Here is a 25,764-nt window from a genome sequence, read left to right as displayed (position 1 = left end):
CATTACTTTACAAATTACTCTGGATGTACTTAACATTTTACAATGTAACAAATGGCATTGATTAAGTATGTTTCTATTTTCTGTTGTGCGGAAAATAACAACAGGTTTCCATTTAAAAAAATATAAGTGTTGTTGTGGTCTTCAGTCCTGAGACTGGTTTGATGCAGCTCTCCATGCTACTCTATCCTGTGCAATCTTCTTCATCTCCCAGTACCTACTGCTGCCTACATCCTTCTGAATCTGCTTAGCGTATTCATCTCTTGGTCTCCCTCTACGATTTTTACCCTCCACGCTGCCCTCCAATACTGAATTGGTGATCCCTTGATGCCTCAGAACATGTCCTACCAACCGATCCCTTCTTCTAGTCAAGTTGTGCCACAAACTCCTCTTCTCCCCAATCCTACTCAATACCTCCCCATTAGTTATGTGATCTACCCATCTAATCTTCAGCATTCTTCTGTAGCACCACATTTCAAAAACTTCTATTCTCTTCTTGTCAAAACTATTTATCATCTTCTGTGCATTTCTCAGTGGTTTGTATTAACCAATTTCAATGGCCCCTCTCCTCGCTTTCAGTCTGCAAAATTGGTTATTCAGAGTTTGTTGTGGTTTGGGAGGTGTTTCCAGTGCCAATGTTAGGTGATGCACCCTGTATACACCCATATTATTAAAGTACTTTCAGAAACTGTGACGTGAAAAGTATTTTATATGTAAAACCCTGTTGTGATGTAACAAGTGGCCTGAAGGTCCTAATCTGATCAGGCTGAATAAATAAATTTAATTAAAAGTAAATGGAGATATTGAATAAGGTTAGTTCCTCACAAAACTGTAACTAAAGCTTCAAGGAAATTATTGATATCTGTGTTTACAATACCTAAAGCACTACTTAAATTTACATGTAATAAAGTAAAGTCTGCAAATACGTACCAGGTGTACCGGTATGAAATGAGCGTTAAGATACAAATGTGTTGATAGGGAACATTTGTTGTGAACGAGCCTTAATTTTTTTTTTTTGTTTGGTTGGTATGACATCTGTCGAAGATATTTAGTATACATCAAGTCATGGAACAAACAACATCATATGTTTTCATCGTGTTAACAGTGTCAAATTTTGTACCAGAAAGTGATGATTTGCGGAAAGCATTAATTTTTTGTTTTCATTTGAAAAAAAGTTCTGCAGAATCGCATTGAATGCTTGTCGAGGCATATGGTGATCGTGCTCCATCAGAAGCAACATGCAAAAGATGGTTTCAATGGTTCAGAAATAATGATTTTGATGTAAGAAATGAAGAACGTGGAAGACCACCAAAAAAGTTTGAAGACGTTGAATTGCAAGGAATATTGGACAAAGATGATACTTTGAGTCAGAACCAAATGGCAGAAATGCTAAATGTTGCACAACAAACAATTTCTGCTGTTTGAAAGCTATAGGAAAGATCCAAAAGTGTGGAAAATGGGTGCCACATGAATTGAATTAAAGACAGATGGAAAACCGAAAAACCATTTGTCAAATTTTGCTTCAAAGACATGAAAGAAAATCAGTTTTGCATTGAATTGTTATTGGCGATGAAAAATTGATTTATTTTAAGAATCCTAAACGGGAAAAATCGTGGGTTAATCCGGGACAACCATCAACATCGACAGCTAAACCAGATCGATTCAGCAAGAAGACAATGCTCTGTGTTTGGTGGGATCAGAAAGGTGTGGTGTATCATGAGCTTCTAAAACCCGGGGAAACTGTGAATACTAATCGCTACAGACAACAAATGATCAATTTGAACTATGCATTGATCAAAAAAAGACCAGAATGGGCCAGAAGACGTGGCAAAGTAATTTTTTTGCACGACAATGCACCTGCACACAATGCAGAACTGGTTCAGGATACAATCAAAACACTTGGCTGGGAGCTGCTACCCCACCCACTGTACTCACCAGACTTTGCCCCTTCCAACTATCATTTTTTTTTCATCAATGGGACACACATTGGCTGAGGAACACTTCGATTCCTATGAAGAAGCCAAAAATTGGGTGTTTGATTGGTTTGCTTCAAAAGACAAATATTTCTATTGGCGGGGTGTCCACAAATTGCCAGAAAGGTGGTCAAAATGTATAGAAAGCAATGGTCAGTACTTTGAATAAAATGTTTTTACTTTTCAATTCAAAATTATTGTTTCATTTTCACAAAAAAACGCTCATTTCATATCAGTACACCTGGTAGTCTCATGGCGATATAAACTAATACAATTTTTTCGAGCTTACAGTCTTGTCAAGTTGTAACAACTTGACAATGCACAAGGGACATTCAGCTGAAAGCTCATAGTTATTTAACCCCTGATATAGCTGGAGCTTGAGAAAATTTTACTAACAGAATAATGAAATATCTAATTTTAGCTCTCAGTGTTTAATGTTGTCCTATGCTTCCTACACCTTCTCATAATGTCTTAATATCTTTTGCGCTGCATTTCATTAAAATGGTGTGCTAACAGCTAGTAATTGCTTACCTTCCAGCACAATTTTCATCCTTCTACACACTTTTTATCCAACTCCAAACAGTAATATATTATATTTGCACACAGTAGCCGTGACTGCCTCAGACAGTGGTACAAGAGAAGGGTTACAATTAATTTACCTTGCACGACACTGGTGAGTTGCGATACTCGATTCTTCCAGGGCTAGATGGCATCTAGTAGCCTGCAGGGAAAAGAAGTATATGGGGACACCATTCAACCAAACAACCATCTACAACACCATACAAAGCTGGTATATTCTTGTAGCACCTTTAATAACACTTTTATTCCATATTAATAGAATCACATTTTTATTTACATAATTTCACAGTAACATCAGTTTTATTTGCCTTTCTCTACTTCATTCACTCACTCAGTCCTCCATTCCTTTCTTCTATCTCTCTCTGCACCAATAGTTGTAGTAATATCATTGTAAAAAATATTGACTTTTAACAAGACTTCCATTCTATATACACCCAGACAGTGATCCCACCACATACATAAACACGCACGTACACATTTCAAACTGTTCACTTTTAGGGCACCACACGTGATATTTAAAAAAAAAAAATCAATCAGGAAATGCACTCCCACGCAAGTCTTGTAATTCCACATCAGGTCAATTCCCACACCAAATGCACTGTGGTTCAGGACTCGTACACGACAGAAGCTCTTTGATGGCAAGTACGTTCTACATTATTTTCTTCTCATTCACATTTTACCTACAATTTAACACTTTTATTTCTGCACTTTTTAGTTGCTGTTCTTCGAATTTCCACTGAAAAAATGTTTGTTTACTTTCACATTTGTTTGTTTCTGGTAAAAAAAAAAAAAACAACAAAAATGGCAAACCAGAAGACAAGGAAAAGTAGAAGCAGCGCATAGCACGTCATATAAGTGTCGTTCTCTCATTTACATTATAAAGTGTGTCATCCACATTGGTTCAATATGCCTAACTGCACTGACTCACTATCTGTGCCCATCATTAAATTTGACCCAGTACAGCTAATAGAAATAAGGAAGGAAGGAAGAAATAAGGGGGGGGGGGGGTGAAGAAGGAATGTACTGTTAAAAAAACACGTCCGTTACCATTAGAGAGCATCTCACAAGTCTACTTCTCATTTAAATTTTTGGTATTTTCCATTGCTCTTTGTACATACAAATACAGACTTATGGAATGTGACCCATGAGACTCGTAAACTGTATCGTCATTTGGTCCTACTATGCTATGTATACAACTTCCATGTCAACACATTTCACTGATAAAAAAAAAAGAATATTGAGTTTAAAAAATGCAGGTGAATGCAGAACCTCTACCTCTTGGCACTGCACACCATTTCCACTTTCTGTGACTCTGCAGTCAAAAACCTCCTTTGAATAACAGCTCTGTTTTAAGTGTGCACGGAGTTGGATTCACAGTGCATGGCAAGATATGAAAAGAACAAAACAACACAGGGCAGACCTCCCCATAAACTGCTTTTACAGGCAAGGAGAACACTGTACAACAATGTTACAATAATATTCCACCCTTCAGCATGAAGTGAAATGGTTGAATGGCTGCACTGCAAATTCCTGGCACAAAACTGGGAGTATTGTGTTTGTCAGAATGGAGAGCGAGGAGTTTGCTAGGAAATGAGAGGTGGGTGTCTTCTAATAAGGCATCTGTGTGTGTAAACATTTACGCTTTCTGTGGGTCTAGAGCGAAATGAGTGCCACAGAATTTAATCTACCTGTGGGTAATATGTCATATAAAGCATATGTGTAATAAAGTTTGTGTCAGCAGCCGAGGATATGCACGACTGAGTGCACAGAAGAATTTCCGAGGCAGTCAGTGAAATAATTGTTAGGCAGTAAGTGGCCAAAGGAAACAAGGGATGTAGAGCTCGTGTAATGACTGTTGTTCGATACCTTTTTGTGAGCAACAAAAATTTTAATTTTTAAATACAGGTGATGACTTGTTTCTCAAATTGTACAGGAAAGAGATAGTGTACTCAGCCGGCCATACAATGGATGGGGATCAATGATACAACTGCCACTGAAGACAGAGCCATACATTAAGTCCTCCTTTCGACTGGAAGGCAATGCTGTCACCAGTAATACTTAACTACTTTGTTCCACCATTTAGCATAGGCCAATGGAATCCACACTTTGTTACCTGATGATGCAGCCATGTATGTGACTGGATGTCAACACCCCTATTGCGCCAATGGACAGCAACCACTGTACATTGAAGCGGGTTCCCATGTTTTGAGTAACACATTAAACGTGTTTCACAATTTCTTAATATTAACACGACAGCAATATGCTGAGAATATGCCCTATATTTTGACGCCCTTTGCCAGACGAATGATGTGTTGTGTAAGTCAAAGAAAGCATGAAGTACCCTCAGAAAATGCCAATAAATATCAGTCACACAGAAAACAACATACAATTCCACTTGAAAGACAATGTCCCATCCTATTTTATACAACGGACGACTCCTTCACTACAGTTATGTACCATCCTGTTTTATGCACCCAAGCTATCCTTTCCCCATGACACCTATGGGCCATTCAATTTTATGTGCTCAAGCCCTCCTTGCCGAATGAGGCCAGCACCATTCAGTTTTCAAATATCCAAACACCTCTTTTCTCCCAATCGATTAGGGGACATTTTTCTTGTGAGGAATTAATCTCTATGCTTCACTGAAGTTGTGTTAAATGGTGGAACAACATACATTACTTTCTTGTGAAGTATCGTGCCAAAGTCCAGCTGACCAAAATGTAGAATCCATGAGGGTGAACAACAGCCCCAGAACTGTAAGCAAATTCGTTCAGGAAGAGGAGTCAAATGTTGCTACCATTTTGCACTTGTTTTCTTATACTGTGCAAGAGTTTAAAATGCCATACAGGTCACTCATTATTGCTCTCAACAGAATTTTGCTGCTGGAAATAACTGATCACTCACATCCTCAGGACACACATAACATGAAGAAAAGTGTAGGGACTCCTCAGTTCAGAATCTCAGTCTAAACTTTCATCATAATCAGGAGGATAATAGACCCAACAAAACACATTTATGGCAATTACACTCATGTAGACCAGTCACATGCAGTAATGTAGATGTCGATACATTTGTTCTGCACCGGTGTTATACCGTCTAATACTTTTGCATACATCAGAGGATCCTTACAAAAGACTTGATGTCACTGGCCAGTACAGTCAATACAGCTTGCAAAATCTAATCTATCAAGTGAAGGCACCACAATCAGTGGAGAACTATACCGTGACAAAAGAAACCCAATGTTCCATTTTAGTTACCCTGATTACACTCTGGCAGCAATAAAAATATTCACACTGGTTTGGGAGCAAGCTACAGCAGATGAAAGTGAAATTTTGCCCATTTATCCTCTTACACCAGTGATCATCAGACAAGTATCAGCATTTTCGCTGGTACCTGCACACATTATGCAGGGACACAGATTAACAATTCTAGCACTTGACTGTGTGACATTTCATCAGCAAGACTTATCCCGAATGGTACAGCAAAGGTTGGAGTGTCTTTCTGATTAATGTATGTTTAGATGGGGGCAAGCTGAAAGTCACTCCTAGCATAAGTTGGACTTCACAGCACCCACTTTATGATTAGTTGAGCTCCCATTTCATTTGGCCGGTGAGATGATTGTAACGAGCACATTCCGTGCAGCCCAACTATGGTTCCAAATTTTGTGGGGAAGGTCACTGTCTTCCTAAGACACAGCACAATCTGCATAGGTGCAGTAGGTTCACACGGTACAGGAGAGCTGGACTGTTGTCCATATGAGCTGGGACCGCATAGCACAGATGTTTCCCTCTGTCTCCTTCAGCCACTACGATAACTTGGAATATGGGTGAGGAATCCTGTCCAATGCAGTAAAATACCTGGCCGTAAAATATTGGTGCACAGATATGACCTGACCTGAGTGTTTGCACCACACCTGAGAGCTATCTGCTACAGGCGAGACTGACTATTGTTCCTAGCGTAGTTTGGGCTGCACCACACTGCTGCTGGTCATCTGTCGAGCTTCTGTCTCGTTTAGCCTGAGTGACGTAGGTTCCAAATGGTAGAGCTAAGGTCACAGTATCTCCCTAGCTGATGTAGGTCCACACGGTAGATAACACTTTGGTTATTGTGCCTACAATAAGTCGGAGCTACACAGCACTCGTATTTGTCTTCCCCCTCATTTAGCCCCAGAGATACTGGAGTACGGATAGGGTGCCCTGCCCGACTTTCCGGTCAGACGGTATAATGCTGCACGTCTCATAATAAAATACCCGACAGTGGAATATTGGTGCAGTGATCTGACCTGAGTGTTTGCATCACGCCTGAGAGTATTCCTCACGTTACTGTACGAACGTCCCGTCAACACCTGTCGTAGAAGTGGATGGGAGGTCACCCACGAGGGCCTCGCCCGGATGTCGTCGCCGCAGCAGTCCGGCGAATGCGGTGTCCGGCGGGGGCGTCGGCAGCCCGGACACACTACGCCGCCCACCGCCGTAGCCGTCTCCGGCCCCCCCGTCAGACGACGGCGAAGGTGACGTTGAGTGCGGCCAGCTCCATCGGCCGGACGCGGGGCGCACCCGCCCCCGCTCCCAGGTCGGCGGCGTCGGGGAGGGGGCCCGGCAGTTCCCGGAGTCCGGTCAGTGAAACCCGCGACACCCTGGACACCGGGGTCTCGGGGCGGAAAGTGGTTCCCGGCCGGAAGGCCTTGTCCGATGTCGCATCTAGAGGACCGCAGCGCGGGACCGTAGATCCCGTCACGGCACAGTCGTAGCCCTGTGGGGGGAACACGGGTGTTAGGCAAGCTACACATTTCCATCTATGTTGTTGGCCATTAACGCTGCAGCACCGTGAAGGATACTAAATAACAAACTTTCAATTATTATGTGAATACAGCACAGTAGGAAGAAAACATTATTCAATTTGTAGGTGGTACAGGGTATGTCACATAAGATGTAACACCCACTATAATTGGTGAATCTAAACGAGTCTTTCAGCAAATGATAGCAGACTAAGGCTAATGTACTTTGGTGTGTGACAGAGAGTTTTAAATCTTATCCATTGAGATATTGAAGCAAGTACGACTTTTTGAAAATAGAATTACATAATTTTTTAACTGGAAGAGCAGCTGAACGGAATGGACAGTGTCTTCAAAGGAGGATATAAGATGAACATCAACAAAAGCAAAACGAGGATAATGGAATGTAGTCGAATTAAGTCGGGCGATGCTGAGGGAAATACATTAGGAAATGAGACACTTAAAGTAGTAAAGGAGTTTTGCTATTTGGGGAGCAAAATAACTGATGATGGTCGAAGTAGAGAAGATATGAAATGTAGACTGGCAATGGCAAGGAAAGCATTACTGAAGAAGAGGAATTTGTTAACATCGAGTATAGATTTAAGTCTCAGGAAGTCTTTTCTGAAAGTATTTGTATGGAGTGTAGCCTGTATGGAAATGAAATGTGGACGATAAATGGTTTAGACAAAAAGAGAATAGAAGCTTTCGAAATTTGGTGCTACAGAAGAATGCTTGAAGATTAGGTGGGTAGATCACACAACTAATGAGGAGGTATTGAATAGAATTGGAGAGAAGAGAAATTTGTGGCACAACCTGACTAGAAGAAGGGACTGGTTGGTAGGACATATTCTGAGGCATCAAGGGATCACTAGTTTAGTACTGGAGGGCAGCGTGGAGGGTAAAAATCGTAGAGGGAGATCAAGAGATGAATACACTAAGCAGATTCAGAAGGATGTGGGTTGCAGTAGGTACTGGGAGATGAAGAAGCTTGCACATGACAGAGTAGCATGGAGAGCTGCATCAAACCAGTCTCTGGACTGAAGACCACAAAAAGAACAACTTTTTTAATGGCAAACCAAAAGCACTTCAAAAGTTGTGTGCAGTGATAATGGTGGTTGATTTGAGGATCCAACTCTTTGGAAAAGAATCCGGGAAATATTCCAAAACCTGAAACGCGAGTTAGCTAAAATCAGCTGCTGGGCTGTAAACACGCTCATGCCAGGCAATGCTGAGAAAGTTTTTTCTTGACAGCTGCTTCTATACTGTAGAAGAATTCCTATTACTGTAGTGTGTAAAATTTGGTGGATAGGAATTACTAACTCTCTCTGTATATCTTTCAACATTTTTAAAAATAAAAGTAAAAAAAGACGCTAGAAATGTTCAGAATGTAACCATATGTACAAATTAACTTGCAATGTCAATGTAAAACGACTCATTTCTCCTCAGTGCAAAATGATCCTTGTAAATGCAACTAACTAACTTCTATCAGGTCTTTAGAGTGTTTGTCTGCACTGCGGAACCAACAGGAACTATATTGTCCATAATTCAACAGACACAAACTGTGTATTCAAATGACAAAAAAGCAATTAGACGTATACAAGGATTCGGTCCAAAAGAAACCTGTAAGGAACACTACATCCTATTAAACATAATGATCCTCCGAAGTCTCTATATGTATAACTGCTTAATGTACATACAACAAAATATACAACAATTTACACAGAGAATGAATTTACATTTGCACAGCACTAGAAACAACTGCATGCTTGATATGCCTTATTCTAGGCTCAGTCAAAAACCTCACCCTCTCTAAATTTAAGGAGGTATTAGACACAGGGTTTAAAAATAAAGCATACTACAGACTTGAAGAATATCTTAGAAGTAATTTGAAAAGAATGTATAACCAATGAAATAATGTAACTATCATTAACTAAATATGTAAAACTATATAATAAATTCTTGAATGAAATGAACAATGAAATAGTGTAACTATCGTTCACCAAATGTGTAAAACTGTATAATTAATTCTTGAATGTAAACTATTTAATGACTATTACTGAGATCTTCTTATTAGTAAGAGGTTCATGTATTTATATGTATATGTAAAATGATGATGTGTGTAAAGTGTAAAAATTACTAACTGCTAAAAACATGTATGTATATACTGGGTGATTCGCAAAGGCATGTAAATATTTTAATATGTTATTCTACAAGTAAAACTAAAGAAAAAAGTTCACATAAACATAGGTCTGCAAATGTTTAGTCACGGAGAAAAGATTTTGCCTGAAATTTAGGAACTTCACTAATATGAAGCCATTGCAAAGCTGTACGAGGTTAAAGCAAAGCACAATTTCCATTTATTTCATTGTTATTGATCTGGTGAATCCAACAAAACATGTCCCAGTGTCTCTGCAGTAGTTTTCCAGAACATCCAGAGAAGCAAAGATGTAATTTCATAAAAGTTTTCATTTATTAACTACCTGGCCGAATTTGTTTTTTAAATTCCAGACAATTGCACAAAGTTTTCAACAGAAGTTGTAGAGAATTTAATTTAGGAAAAATGATGGTAATAACGTTAACTGAAACTGTATCAATGTGTGAGATATTCCGCTTTTATTAATACCATAGCGCACGTGAATTCATGATAAACCGGAAAAAACAAATCTCATTGTTACGGAAGTTGTACAGCGTACATACAGTTTCACAATACATTCACCATAAATGTTCAAACTTGTTCAAATGGCTCTGAGCACTATAGGTTTTTTTTTTTTTACTTTATTGTCATTTTAATGCCTATACAATAAGCAGGCTGGCAGCAGCACACTACGCTGCTCTTCAGCCAAATGAGACAGAAGCACAAAAAACAGGAGAAAAACAGAAAAGTCACAAAATGGTGGGCGATAAAATAGGAGACACAGAGAGACAAACACGGAGCCGTTCACACTTGACGATAAACCACACTGCAAACTGTTGAGACGACGCACAGACACTGAAGAAGACGACGGCACTGGTGAACAACGGAGCGTGACGGGAAACACTGAACACGAAACACGACGGCACATACAAGACACTGATGGCGGCGATCTCCGGCGCGCGAAAGTCCACGTAGCGTGTGCGAGTCCGGGGACCTGCCAAGAGTGGAACAGAGGGGAGGTGGGGGGAGAGGGGAGAATAGGATGCCAACGGCGGGGGAGACGGGGGCAAGAGGGAGAGGGACAGGGGAGGGGGGGCCCGGGGGAGAAGGGGAGAGAAAAGGAGGAGGGAGGGAAAAAAGGAGAGAAGGGAGGGAGGGTGCCCGGAGGAGCAAGCACGGGAGGAGGGCGGGAGGATCAAAGTTGGTAGGAGGGGTAAATGGAGGGGAGGAGGGCATCATCAGGGAGGGGGAGCTGGCGGAAGCCACCTTGGGAGAGGGTAAGGAGGGTGGAAAGATGGAGACCGGGTGGGACATGAGAGTACAGGCGCGGCAGCGGGCGGGGGTGGGAGAGGATCGGGGAGACGAGCGGGTGGGGAGGATCGAGTTTACGGGAGGTGTAGAGGATTCGTATCCTTTCGAGGAAGAGGAGGAGGTGAGGGAAGGGGATAAGATCATACAGGATCCGCGTGGGGGAGGGGAGACGGATGCGATAGGCAAGGCGGAGAGCATGGCGTTCAAGGATTTGGAGGGATGTATAAAAGGAAGGGGGGGCGGAGATCCAGGCGGGATGGGCGTAACAGAGGATAGGGCGGATGAGGGACTTATAGGTGTGTAGGATGGTGGAGGGGTCCAGACCCCACGTACGGCCAGAAAGGAGCTTGAGGAGACGGAGTCGGGAACGTGCCTTGGCTTGGATTGTCTGGAGATGGGGAGTCCAGGAGAGGCGACGGTCGAGGGTGACGCCAAGGTACTTAAGGGTGGGGGTGAGAGCGATGGGACGGCCATAAACGGTGAGATAGAAATCAAGGAGGCGGAAGGAAGGGGTGGTTTTGCCTACAATGATCGCCTGGGTTTTGGAAGGATTGACCGTGAGCAACCACTGGTTACACCAAGCGGTGAACCGGTCAAGATGGGATTGGAGAAGGTGTTGGGAGCGTTGCAGGGTGGGGGCAAGGGCAAGGAAGGCGGTGTCATCGGCAAACTGGAGAAGGTGGACGGGGGGTGGCGGCGGCGGCATGTCCGCCGTGTACAACAAGTACAGAAGGGGGGAGAGGACGGAGCCTTGGGGCACACCGGCGGAGGGGAAAAAGGTGTAGGAATCGGAGTTATGGATGGTGACATAGGAAGGACGGCGGGAGAGAAAGGAACCGATCAGACGAACGTAGTTAATGGGAAGGGCGAAGGTTTGGAGCTTGAAGAGGAGACCGGAGTGCCATACGCGATCATAGGCGCGTTCGAGGTCAAGAGAGAGGAAGATGGCGGAGCGACGGGAATTGAGCTGTTCGGAAAGGAGATGAGTGAGGTGAAGGAGAAGATCGTCGGAAGAGAAGGACGGCCGAAAGCCACACTGGGGAACGGGGAGGAGGCGGTGCTGGTGGAGATGCTGGTGGATGCGGCGGGTGAGGATAGATTCCAGCACTATAGGACTTAACTTATGAGGTCATCAGTCCCCTATACTTAAAACTACTTAAACCTAACTTAACCTAAGGTTATGACTCACTTAAATCTTGATAACCTGCCAATGTAGCAGCAGTAACCGATCTAACAATTGTGCCAGACACTTGTTGTCTTATACAGGGGGGTCCATTGATAGTGACTGGGCCAAATATCTCACGAAATAAGCGTCAAACGAAAAAACTACAAAGAACGAAACTCGTCTAGCTTAAGGGGGGAACCAGATGGTGTTATGGTTGGCCCGCTAGATGGCGCTGCCATAGGTCAAATGGATATCAACTGCGTTTTTTTTTTAATAGGAACGCCCATTTTTTATTACATATTCGTGTAGTACGTAGAGAAATATGAATGTTTTAGTTGGACCATTTTTTTCGCTTTGTGATAGACGGCGCTGTAATAGTCACAGACGTGGAAGTACGTGTTATCACGTAACATTTCGCCAGTGCGGACGGTATTTGCTTCGTGATACATTACCCGTGTTAAAATGGACCGCTTAGCAATTGCGGAAAAGGTCGATATCGTGTTGATGTATGGCTGTTGTGATCAAAATGTCCAACGGGCGTGTGCTATGTATGCTGCTCGGTATCCTGGACGACAACATTCAAGTGTCCGGACCGTTCGCCGGATAGTTACGTTACTTAAGGAAACAGGAAGTGTTCAGCCACATGTGAAACGTCAACCACGACGTGCAACAAATGATGACGCCCAAGTAGGTGTTTTAGCTGCTGTCGCGGCTAATCCCTACATCAGTACCAGACAAATTGCGCGAGAATCGGGAATCTCAAAAACGTCGGTGTTGAGAATGCTACATCAATATTGATTGCACCCGTACGATATTTCTATGCACCAGGAATTGCATGGCGACGACTTTGAACGTCGTGTACAGTTCTGCCACTGGGCTCAAGAGAAATTACGGGACGATGACAGGTTTTTTGCACGCGTTCTATTTAGCGACGAAGTGTCATTCACCAACAGCGGTAACGTAAACCGGTATAATATGCACTATCGGGCAACGGAAAATCCACGATGGCTGCGACAAGTGGAACATCAGAGACCTTGGCGGGTTAATGTATGGTGCGGCATTACGGGAGGAAGGATAATTGGTCCCCATTTTATCGATGGCAATCTAAATGGTGCAATGTATGCTGATTTCCTACGTAATGTTCCACCCATGTTACTACAAGATGTTTCAATGCATGACAGAATGGCGATGTACCTCCAACATGATGGATGTCCGGCACATAGCTCGCGTGCGGTTGAAGCGATATTGAATAGCATACTTTATGACAGGTGGATTGGTCGTCGAAGCACCATACGGTGGCCCACACGTTCACCGGATCTGACGTCCCTGGATTTCTTTCTGTGGGGAAAGTTGAAGGATATTTGGACCGTGATACATTTTGGGAGGGGGAAGATGGTAGAGATAATGTTGAACTCGTAAGTGGATGTAGGCAGTAAGTACTTCACTGGTCAGTTTTTGCTAGTCCTGTTGAGTGCGCATTTGTCCCTTTCTGAGATAATTTTATCCGTTAGGGGACGAGTGTTTGTCGACGAATATACTCTTTCAGTCGCTGTGGTATGCTGCAGTTTTGCGGCTGCCCTTAAGGTCGGGACACACATGTCCGGACCGTGTCCGTACCGAGACACGTCCGAATATCGGCCGTTACCCGGACAACGAAATACACCATTAAAACAAATGTAGCGGGCCCCACTTGACCGGGCCGTGCACGGGGAACGTCAACGGACCGGGGCCGGGCCGGGCGGGATTCGCCGTGTTTGATTTTTCACGTGACGGACACGGCCTGACTGTAGAGTTGTCTTGTGAGCTGTGCAACTGCGCAAGACTGTTCTGTGTACAAAACATGAATGTGGAACGACTAATAGACGAAGTTCGTAAGTTTCCTGTTCTTTACGATCAGGGAAGTGAAAACCACAGGAATTTCGAATACAAAGACAGAGTTTGGAAGACAATTGCAACAGATCTACAAAAACTATACAACTTTTAATACCAAAAAGGTATTTGGCTCTGAGCACTATAGGACTTAACATCTGAGGTCATCAGTCCCCTACAACATAGAACTACTTAAACCTAACTAACCTAAGGACATTACACACATCCATGCCCGAGGCAGGATTCGAACCTGCGACCGTACGGTCGCGCGGTTCCAGACTGGAGCGCCTACAACAGCTCGGCCACACCGGCCGGCCCGAAAGATATTTATTTACTTTTTATTTTACAAACAGATGTTTAGTTTATGTCGTTATATCGCCAAGGCGACATGTTCTTGCCATTTAACAGTCCTTTGTGGAGAATTCAGGAATTTTTTGAGTTGTTCTCGTACAGTAAATGCAGCATCTGTTGATTTCCCAAGAATTCGAGGTAGGTTTCGAAGATTTCATGATCTTCCGGATCCCTCAGCAGTTTCCTTTTGATCCATCCTATGTTCGGGCACCCTATAACCTTCCATTTTTCCAATAACGTTGTACAGTACACACGCAGCCGTCACAATCATTGTAAGGTTATTAGGGTCTCCCTAAAGGATTCTTCTAAATATTCGAAATTTCTGTTGCAATATACCGAATGCATTTTCGGATATTCTTCTTGCCCGAATCAAAGTAGGATTTTTTCAATTGTACAAGACTCTGAACTGAAGCAACTCATGAATGACGTTTCAGTCCATCAGTTCACTCCATCATCCTCTAATTCCTCAGCAAAATCTTTTTCAACACCATATCCTTCACCTGTGGAAAACGAGTCAACAGAACCTACACAGCAGCTTTTGGATCTGCAAAGGGATTCACACAATTCGTATATAAATAACCAAAGCCATCATCCTCCAATTTCCCCTGCAATCTCATCAACTTTAGAAACTAACTCACTGAATATTCGTTTTTCTTACGGTAGTAGAAATTTAATTTTGTTATTTACTAACTTATGTATTTATCTTTCAATTACTAAAGTAATAAAATAAAATTGCTGTCCTTAAAACTTCTTATTTATTTGTGTTCTGTGTACTTTTCTTTAATCTACCTTAAAAAAACAGCCAGTCGTACTTTGGGTGAAACTCGTACTCTCCAGAAAGTGTCGTTTTTTCTTAGTCTTGGTTCTAGTTTCGTTAAAAGTTCACAGAAGGTGTACTGCGTCACCCTAAAATATTCATAAAACTTAATCTCATCATCTATGAGATGAGAAAATAATGTTCGAAACTCTCCCTGTACTGGTCTTGTTTTCCAGGCACTGTGGATCCATAATTTTCTTCTTCTTATTTGCCTTCGTTCTTTTTTCTCTTCATCTGAAGCAAGTGCTATAAGTCCTAATTCACTATTACAAAAATTAGTGAACATGTTTCACGGCTTTCACAAACAGAAACACAGATCGCCGCGTCCGAGTCACTACAAGGAACAACAAAGCCACGGACGTACCCCGGTCATGTGTGGCCCCTGCAGGAACGGACCGGAGCACGGCCGTCACTCGTCCGACGCTCGGCCCTGACGTGTGTGTCCCGACCTTTAAGCTTCGGCGGTCGAACGCTGTATCTTGACTGTATTACTTTCAGTAAAGGTTTCTTTATTACAACGCTGAAATCCTGTACAGGATTTGGTTTCACCGAAAGATGCGGTGACGGACAAAGAATCATAACACCAAGTAGGATTTGTGCGATATAAACGAAAGTCGGCAGGCGTGTTTCTGCATTTGAAAGATAATGCACTACGTGACCAAAAGTATCCGGACACCCCCAAAAACATGCTTCTCATATTAGGCCACTTCATAAAACTATTTCCAGGCTAGGGTAGGTGCCATTCTCCAGTGCAACGGTAGTCCAGCTAACCGTAAGCCACGTTACACTGTAACAGCGACATTATTGTATCAGCTATGCTGTACCAGTTATTAAGCCGTTGGTCTGTCGTTCGTTTCTGTCGGCACTGTTGTTGAAACAGCCCTGATCGCTTTCCTCATTTTCTATAATAACGCAATGTTTCAAACCGTTGCAAATTTTACGGATATAAATTACTCCTTATTAAAAGAGGTTTATTCGAAAACGAAAAACTGTAGCATTACTGCTATGACTAATTGATACTTCGACTTTTTTACTCGATTATTAGTAAAAAATGAAAAACACCTGTTATGATGGAGACCAAGCAAATCCTGAAAAATACCGGTTATTCAGAACTAAAATACCGATATAGGTTTTAATCGGTCGGATTTTCCATTCCTACTTCGTAACATTATTCTTGTTATAATCTACAAATAAATTCGCTGCTAGGACGAAACAAGACAGTACATTGCTGCCTGTACTGTTTTTGTTTACAATGAGAAGGAATGCACATGGGAGACACAAATTCTGTAATTGTTTAAATACCCTACTATTGTAGTTAAAACTATGAGAAAGAAAACAAAGCCGCATATTTTCACAGCAGATCACGGCACACCATTTTCTTCCTTGTAGTCGGTTTTACCGGAAAACCTGTACATTGTTGTTTATAAATATATGGCGTTTGTCCGTAAGTAAACCGATCAAGAACTTTTCGCAATTTTTGACAACAAGTTTTGCTTAATCCAGTACAGATATCGAAAGAATATCAAGATGTGAAAACCGTTGATTACCGGAAAAACTGTTATAGTAGTTACATATTAACATTCTGCCGTCTAAACATCTTCGTCATTCATCATGTTTTATGTATCAGGAATAACGTATTTTTACGAAACAACATCTACATCTAGATTTATACTCAGCAAGCCACCCAACGGTGTGTGGCGGAGGGCACTTTACGTTCCACTGACATTGCCTCCCTTTCCAGTTCCAGCCGCGTATGGTTCGCGGGAAGAACGACTGCCGGAAAGCCTCCGTGCGCGCTCGAATCTCTCTAATTTTACATTCGTGATCTCCTCGGGAGGTATAAGTAGGGGGAAGCAATATATTCGATACCTCATCCAGAAACGCAACCTCTCGAAACCTGGACAGCAAACTACACCGCGATGCAGAGCGCCTCTCTTGCAGAGTCTGCCACTCGAGTTTGCTAAACATCTCCGTAACGGTATCACGCTTACCAAATAATCCTGTGACGAAACGCGCCGTTCTTCTTTGGATCTTCTCTACCTCTGTCAACCCGACCTGGTCGGATCCCACACTGATGAGCAATACTCAAGTATAGGTCGAACGAGTGTTTTGTAAGCCACCTCCTTTGTTGATGGACTACATTTTCTAAGGACTCTCCGAATGAATCTCAACCGGGCACCCGCCTTACCAACAATCAATTTTATACGATCATTCCACTTCAAATCGTTCCGTACGCATACTCCCAGATATTTTACAGAAGTAACTGCTACCAGTGTTTGTTCCGCTATCATATAATCATACAATAAAGGATCTTTCTATGTATTCTCAATACATTACATTTGTCTATGTTAAGGGTCAGTTGCTACTTCCTATCACACAACTGTCGGCGGTCTCTGTCAGTCAACAGACGAAGTCGGCCTGTACGCTTTTGTGCTGTACGTGTCCCTTCACGTTTCCACTTCACTATCACATCGGGAACAGTGGACGTAGGGATGTTTAGGAGTGTGGAAATGTCGCGTACAGACCTATGACAGAAGTGACACACAACCACGTGACCACGTTCGAAGTCCTTGAGTTCCGCGGAACGCCCCATTCTGCTCTCTCACGATGTCTAATGACTACTGAGGTCGCTGATATGGACTACCGGGCAGTAGGTGGCAGCACAGTGCACCTAATATTAGAGAGCCTGTATACAGAGAGAGTGGCCTTAGGTGAAGCTGCCCGTGATTGGTTGATTAGCTTTGGCGCCATTTTTCTGCGAAAGGTCTCTCGCGCTTCCTATGTTCGCCGCGGTTTTGAGTTGAATTGAAGTACAGAGGACTTTTGGAAACGATTAAAAGGTATTTGAATTATTGAGAGACTTGTTATGCGTTGCGCATGCATATTCGATTTAGTTGTACATTGTTTTTAGTACGTAATTTGCGTCTGCGATCTTAAATACGAGTTGAAATTGTTGTGGATTGGCAAGACAGCCAACCCACTATGACCGGAAGCCGTAAGGCACGCGTTTTAGCTCACGCAGGCTGGCGTGAGGTCTGGAACAGTTAAAGGAATTGAGACTAGTAAAAAAAGTACGTAGCTGCTGGAATACTTAACTTTAATCCATAATTGGTGAGCATCGCTCTTGACGGTACATGTTTTACAGCATCAATAGTAACTGGTAATGGCGCCTTGCTAGGTCGTAGCAAATGACGTAGCTGAAGGCTATGCTAACTATCGTCTCGGCAAATGAGAGCGTAATTTGTCAGTGAACCATCGCTAGCAAAGTCGGCTGTACAACTGGGGCGAGTGCTAGGAAGTCTCTCTATACCTGCCGTGTGGCGGCGCTCGGTCTGCAATCACTGATAGTGGCGACACGCGGGTCCGACGTATACTAACGGACCGCGGCCGATTTAAAGGCTACCACCTAGCAAGTGTGGTGTCTGGCGGTGACACCACAGAAATAATGAAGCGTTTTGTGATGAAGTCGGTAGGCCTACATGTTTGAAGTAAACACGTTAGTAATTGTACAGTATTGTTTTCGACATCTGTAATTCGTTCTGCAGACGTTCGTAAACGATGCCAGGTTGTGCTGCATTTGGTTGTTCCAATAGAGGCGAAGGTGGATTTCGCATGTTAGGCATTCATTACTTTGGTTTCAGTATTATTGCCTGACTGTTGACACAGACAAGTTGTAAGCACGTTTTCCGCAGTTGTCGTGGTTGCTGAAACATTATTCGTAGTAAGTGGGCTCTGAGCACTATGGGACTTAACATCTATGGTCATCAGTCCCCTAGAACTTAGAACTACTTAAACCTAACTAACCTAAGGACAGCACACAACACCCAGCCATCACGAGGCAGAGAAAATCCCTGACCCCGCCGGGAATCGAACCCGGGAACCCGGGCGTGGGAAGCGAGAACGCTACCGCACGACCACGAGATGCGGGCATTCGTAGTAAGTAACTGAAGGTACTCTTGAAGACAGTCTTTAATAGGCCTACTTACTGTGGGGTAGAAGGGATACGGTAGTTTTCTTGTTATATTTGGTCGTTATTACAGTAGCCTACATTTAACATTACATGATTTTTGTAATCTTTTTCGTTATCTACGAGAGGTATTCAGTATATATATATATATATATATATATATATATATATATATATATACGAAAGAAAGTCGTAAGCAGTTGCTTAGTTGAGACATGCAAAAAGTTTGAAGACGTGGCAAGAAGTACTAATACGTCTCACACTTTTTGCATGTCACGAGTAAACAACTGTTTACGACTTTCATTCATGGTTCAAATGGCTCTGAGCACTATGGGACTTAACTTCTGTGGTCATCAGTCCCCTAGAACTTAGAACTACTTAAACCTAACTAACCTAAGGACATCACACACATCCATGTCCGAGGCAGGATTCGAACCTGCGACCGTAGCGGTCACGCGGCTCCAGACTGAAGCGCCTAGAACCGCACGGCGACTTTCATTCATCTGACGTAATACAGGTACGTTTAATCTTATGCACTTCCGATACAAAACAAATGCTATGCACTATACTTTTTTATTTACGTTACTTTCATTGCAATATGTCTAGTAACCGAACTTTAAAGGAGATAAATGCAAGTAACGAATAATTTTTACAGCCACTGTATCAGATTTTCCTGTGTTGTTCGTAGTAGGCTACTATGAGTACATTATAGCTGTAAAGAAAGGCATTTAACGAATGATTTCTCCATATTGTGTTGTGCTTGTGATTCGGTGAGTGTGTATTCCACTACTGGCCATTGAAAAGTCCCGCCAGCAGTTTGGCAGAAAAATGGCCGCCGTATCGTCCGGTTGGTCACTCTCTCCCTATACACGCTCTCTAACTAATATGAAAAGCATGTTTTTGGGGGTGTCCGGATACATTTGATCACGCAGTGTATTATCTTTCAAATGCAGAAACACGCCTGCCAACTTTCGTTTATGTCGCACAAATCCTTCTTGGTGCTACGATTTTTTGTCCGTCACCGCATCTTTCGGTGAAATCAAATCCTGTACAGGATTTCACCATTATAATAAAGAAACCTTTACTGAAAGTAATACAATAAACATAAAGGTAATTTGAGCATTACTCCAGAAGCCTCCTGCTAATGAATGTCGATCAAGAAGCAGCTGCAGATGTTGGTTTCAATATAATGACGTCATGCGCCGTGTCTATCATCTACGACCTCCGGACGCAATCGTTAACAAAGCGAGAAACAGAACGAGCCTCATTAAGACGCTACGATCGTGTTTCGGTGTCGCCAGAACGGAACCAGTTATTTTCACCTACAAAACGTTCGTTTGGCCAATCCTCGAGTGCGCAGCATGCGTTTGGTGGGCTTCGGAACACCAGCACAACAGATTAGCTGCGTTCGACCGCTGAAGCTTAACGGCAGCCGCAAGACTGCGGCATACCACAGCGAACGAAAGAGTATACACATCGACAAACACTCGTCCCCTAACGGATAAAATTGTCTCAGAAACGGGCAAATGCACACTAAACAGGACTGGCAAAAAAATGACCAGTAAAGTACTTACTGCCTACATCCACTTACAAGTTCAACATAATCTCTACCATCTTCCCCCCTCCCAAAACGAAAAAAGATGGTGTTCTTCTAGCTGTTCTGGCGACCCACAGTGTGAACAATCGTCGGTCTCGTGGAGTTCTACATCTACATCTACATGATTACTCCGCAATACACATTTAAGTGCTTGGCAGAGGGTTCATCGAACCACAATCATACTATCTCTCTACCATTCCACTCCCGAACAGTGCGCGGGACAAACGAACACCTAAACCTTTCTGTTCGAGATCTGATTTCTCTTATTTTAATTTGATGATCATTCCTAACTATATAGGTTGGGCTCAACAAAATATTTTCGCATTCGGAAGAGAAAGTTGGTGACTGAAATTTCGTAAACAGATCTCGCCGCGACGAAAAACGTCTTTGCTTTAATGACTTCCATCCCAACTCGCGTATCATATCTGCCACACTCTCTCCCCTATTACGTGATAATACAAAACGAGCTGCCCTTTTTTGCACCCTTTCGATGTCCTCCGTCAATCCCACCTGGTAAGGATCCCACACCGCGCAGCAATATTACAACAGAGGACGAACGAGTGTAGTGTAAGCTGTCTCTTTAGTGGACTTGTTGCGTCTTCTAAGTGTCCTGCCAATGAAACGCAACCTTTGGCTCGCCTTTCCCACAATATTATCTACACTCCTGGAAATGGAAAAAAGAACACATTGACACCGGTGTGTCAGACCCACCATACTTGCTCCGGACACCGCGAGAGGGCTGTACAAGCAATGATCACAGCACGGCACAGCGGACACACCAGGAACCGCGGTGTTGGCCGTCGAATGGCGCTAGCTGCGCAGCATTTGTGCACCGCCGCCGTCAGTGTCAGCCAGTTTGCCGTGGCATACGGAGCTCCATCGCAGTCTTTAACACTGGTAGCATGCCGCGACAGCGTGGACGTGAACCGTATGTGCAGTTGACGGACTTTGAGCGAGGGCGTATAGTGGGCATGCGGGAGGCCGGGTGGACGTACCGCCGAATTGCTCAACACGTGGGGCGTGAGGTCTCCACAGTACATCGATGTTGTCGCCAGTGGTCGGCGGAAGGTGCACGTGCCCGTCGACCTGGGACCGGACCGCAGCGACCGCGAAGACCGTAGGATCCTACGCAGTGCCGTAGGGGACTGCACCGCCACTTCCCAGCAAATTAGGGACACTGTTGCTCCTGGGGTATCGGCGAGGACCATTCGCAACCGTCTCCATGAAGCTGGGCTATGGTCCCGCACACCGTTAGGCCGTCTTCCGCTCACGCCCCAACATCGTGCAGCCCGCCTCCAGTGGTGTCGCGACAGGCGTGAATGGAGGGACGAATGGAGACGTGTCGTCTTCAGCGATGAGAGTCGCTTCTGCCTTGGTGCCAATGATGGTCGTATGCGTGTTTGGCGCCGTGCAGGTGAGCGCCACAATCAGGACTGCATACGACCGAGGCACACAGGGCCAACACCCGGCATCATGGTGTGGGGAGCGATCTCCTACACTGGCCGTACACCACTGGTGATCGTCGAGGGGACACTGAATAGCGCACGGTACATCCAAACCGTCATCGAACCCATCGTTCTACCATTCCTAGACCGGCAAGGGAACTTGCTGTTCCAACAGGACAATGCACGTCCGCATGTATCCCGTGCCACCCAACGTGCTCTAGAAGGTGTAAGTCAACTACCCTGGCCAGCAAGATCTCCGGATCTGTCCCCCACTGAGCATGTTTGGGACTGGATGAAGCGTCGTCTCACGCGGTCTGCACGTCCAGCACGAACGCTGGTCCAACTGAGGCGCCAGGTGGAAATGGCATGACAAGCCGTGCCACAGGACTACATCCAGCATCTCTACGATCGTCTCGATGGGAGAATAGGAGCCTGCATTGCTGCGAAAAGGTGGATATACACTGTACTAGTGCCGACATTGTGCATGCTCTGTTGCCTGTGTCTATGTGCCTGTGGTTCTGTCAGTGTGATCATGTGATGTATCTGACCCCAGGAATATGTCAATAAAGTTTCTCCTTCCTGGGACAATGAATTCACGGTGTTCTTATTTCAATTTCCAGGAGTGTATGTGGTCTTTCCAACTGAAGTTGTTCGTAATTTTAACACCAAGGTACTTAGTTGAATTGACAGCCTTGAGAATTGTACTATTTATCGAGTAATCGAATTCCAACGGATTTCTTTTGGAACTCGTGTGGATCACCTCACACTTCTCGTTATTTAGCGTCAACTGCCACCTGCCACACCATACAGCAATCTTTTCTACATCGCTTTGCAACTCATACTGGTCTTCGGATGACCTTACTAGACCGTAAATTACAGCATCATCTGCGAACAACCTAAGAGAACTGCTCAGATTGTCACCCAGGTCATTTATATAGATCAGGAACAGCAGAGGTCCCAGGACGCTTCCCTGGGGAACACCTGATATCACTTCAGTTTTACTCGAGGATTTGCCGTCTATTACTACGAACTGCGGCCTTCCTGACAGGAAATCACGACTCCAGTCGCACAACTGAGACGATAGCCCATAGGCCCGTAGCTTGATTAGAAGTCGCTTGTGAGGAACGGTGTCAAAAGCTTTCCGGAAATCTAGAAATACGGAATCAACTTGAGATCCCCTGTCGATAGCGGCCATTACTTCGTGCGAATAAAGAGCTAGCTGCGTTGCACAAGAACGATGTTTTCTGAAACCATGCTGAAATCGTATCAATAGATCGTTGCCTTCGAGGTGATTCATAATGTTTGAATACAGTATATGCTCCAAAACCCTACTGCAAACCGACGTCAATGGTATAGGTCTGCAGTTCGATGGATTACTCCTACTATCCTTTCTTAAACACTGGTGCGACCTGCGCAATTTTCTAGTCTGTAGGTACAGATCTATCGGTGAGAAAGCGGTTGTATATGAGTGCTAAGTAGGGAGCTATTGTATCAGCGTAATCTGAAAGGAACCTAATCGGTATACAATCTGGACCTTAAGACTTGCCCGTATCAAGCGATTTGAGTTGCTTCGCAACTCCTTAAGGTATCTACTTCTAAGAAACTCATGCTAGCAGCTGTTCGTGTTTCAAATTCTGGAATATTCCATTCGTCTTCCCTGGTGAAGGAATTTCGGGAAACTGCGTTCAATAACTCCGCTTTAGCGGCACAGTCGTCAGTAACAGTACCATCGGCCCTGCGCAGCGAAGGTATTGACTGCGTCTTGCCGCTTGTGTACTTTACATACGACCAGAATTTCTTCGGATTTTCTACCAAATTTCGAGACAATGTTTCGTTGCGGAACCTATTAAAGGCATCTCGCATTGAAGTCCGTGCCAAATTTCGCGCGTCTGTAAATTTTAGCCAATCTTCGGGATTTCACGTTCTTCTGAACTTCGCATGCTTTTTCCGTTGCCTCTGCAACAGCGTCGGACCTGTTTTGTGTACCAAGGGGGATCAGTTCCATCTCTTACCAATTTATGAGGTATGAATCTCTCAATTGCTGTTGCTACTATATCTTTGAATTTGAGCCACATGTCGTCTACATTTGCATAGTCAGTTCGGAAGGAATCGAGATTGTCTCTTAGTGACACTTTATCCGCTTTTTTAAATAAAATTATTTTGCGTTTGTTTCTGGTGGATTTGGAAGAAACGGTATTGAGCCTAGCTACAACGACCTTGTGATCACTAATCCCTGTATCAGTCATGATGCTCTCTATCAGCTCTGGATTGTTTGTGGCTAAGAGGTCAAGTGTGTTTTCGCAACCATTTACAATTCGCGTGGGTTCGTGGTTCATAGTTGATTGTGAGTTGCACCTACACCACCTTGATGCTCTACTCAAATGGTTCAGATGGCTCTGAGCACTATGGGACTTAACTTCTGTCGTCACTCCCCTAGAACTTAGAACTAATTAAACCTAGCTAACCTAAGGGCATCACACACATCCATGCCAGAGGCAGGATTCGAACCTGCGACCGTAGCGGTCGCGCGGTTCCAGACTGTAGCGCCTAGAACCGCTCGGCCACCACGGCCGACGATGCTCGACTATTTTTCACAGCCCTCACTGACGTTCCGTGAAGCGCACGTTATTCTCTCAGCGTTTTCCAGCTCTGGTGGACGTGACATATACCGTATACCTTGTACATGCGGAAAAGTTTATGTCGGAATGACTGGACGATCCATCAACACCAGGATCAAAGAGCATAAGCGACATTGCAGGTTGGGGCAGGTGGAGAAATCGGCCGTGGCAGAGCACGCACTGAATGAGACCGACCACGTAACAAAATTCGCCGACACGGAAGTTCTGGCTGTAGAGAAGCACTATCACACGCGCTTGTTCAGAGAAGCTGTAGAAATCCAAAAACACGCTAACAGTTTGAACAAGAAAGAGGAAAGCCTTAAGGTAAACGGATCCTGGCTTCCCGTACTACAGCGAACGACCGTCGCAGGTAGCAAGAGGGGAACCGCACCGGGAATGACCGCGGAGAAGCCCTCGGACGTTGGCGCGCCAGGTACATACAGTCTGCGCCCGCGAGCTCGCCTCCAGTTCACCACCGGCAATGGAGGGTGAAGCTTTGACAATGCCAGCCACTCGTGCTGGCGAAACGTCAGAAAAATCATTAGATGAACGTCGGCCGAAGAACCCGAGACAGAAGCCAATAGGCAGTTTGTCATTCGTTAAATGCATTTCTTTACAGCTATAATAATACTCATAGTAGCCTACTACGATCAGCAAAGGAAAATTTGATACAGTGGCTGTAAAAATTATTCGTTACTTGCATAGCAAGTAACGAATAATTTTAATGGCAATAATTTTAATGGCAATAATTTTAATAGCAATTTTAATGGCCAGTAGTGTAGTTATGAGAAAATTTAAGGAACTTGCCAGAGGTGGTGCTAGCAAACTACACCACGAAGATGACGTTGTACAGACGCGAAATTTAACCAACAGGAAGAAGATGCTGTGATATGCAAATCATTAGCTTTTCAGAGCATTCACACAACGTTGGCGCCGGTGGCAACACCTACAACGTGCTGACATGAGGAAAGTTTACAACCGATTTCTCATACACAAACAGCAGTTGACCGGCGTTGCCTGGTGAAACGTTGTTGCGGTGCCTCGAAGGAGGAGAAATGCGTACCATCACGTTTCCGAGTGTATCGGTTTATCGTATCGTGACATTGCTGCTGGCGTTGGTCGAGATCCAATGGCTGTTAGCAGAATATGGAATCGGTGGGTTCAGGA

General features: G+C 44.0%; 1 protein-coding gene across 3 annotated transcripts in view; it reads right to left on the bottom strand.

Annotated features, from left to right (window-relative positions):
* Positions 1-2,763: 2,763 nt before the first annotated feature.
* Positions 2,764-25,764, bottom strand: part of LOC126108851 (alpha-mannosidase 2) — an 880,291-nt gene continuing 857,290 nt past the window's right edge. For all 3 annotated transcript variants that reach the window (XM_049914220.1, XM_049914219.1, XM_049914218.1), the window contains one exon: positions 2,764-7,301. In XM_049914220.1, the coding sequence (XP_049770177.1) occupies positions 7,044-7,301 (258 nt within the window). In that variant the 3' untranslated portion in view covers positions 2,764-7,043. The remainder of the gene's footprint in view (positions 7,302-25,764) is intronic.

This window comes from Schistocerca cancellata, chromosome 11 (assembly GCF_023864275.1).
Source record: "Schistocerca cancellata isolate TAMUIC-IGC-003103 chromosome 11, iqSchCanc2.1, whole genome shotgun sequence".
Classification (NCBI taxonomy): Eukaryota; Metazoa; Arthropoda; class Insecta; order Orthoptera; family Acrididae; genus Schistocerca; species Schistocerca cancellata.
Note: the sequence above shows the minus strand (reverse complement) of the source record. Positions and strands in the feature narration are given on the sequence as shown.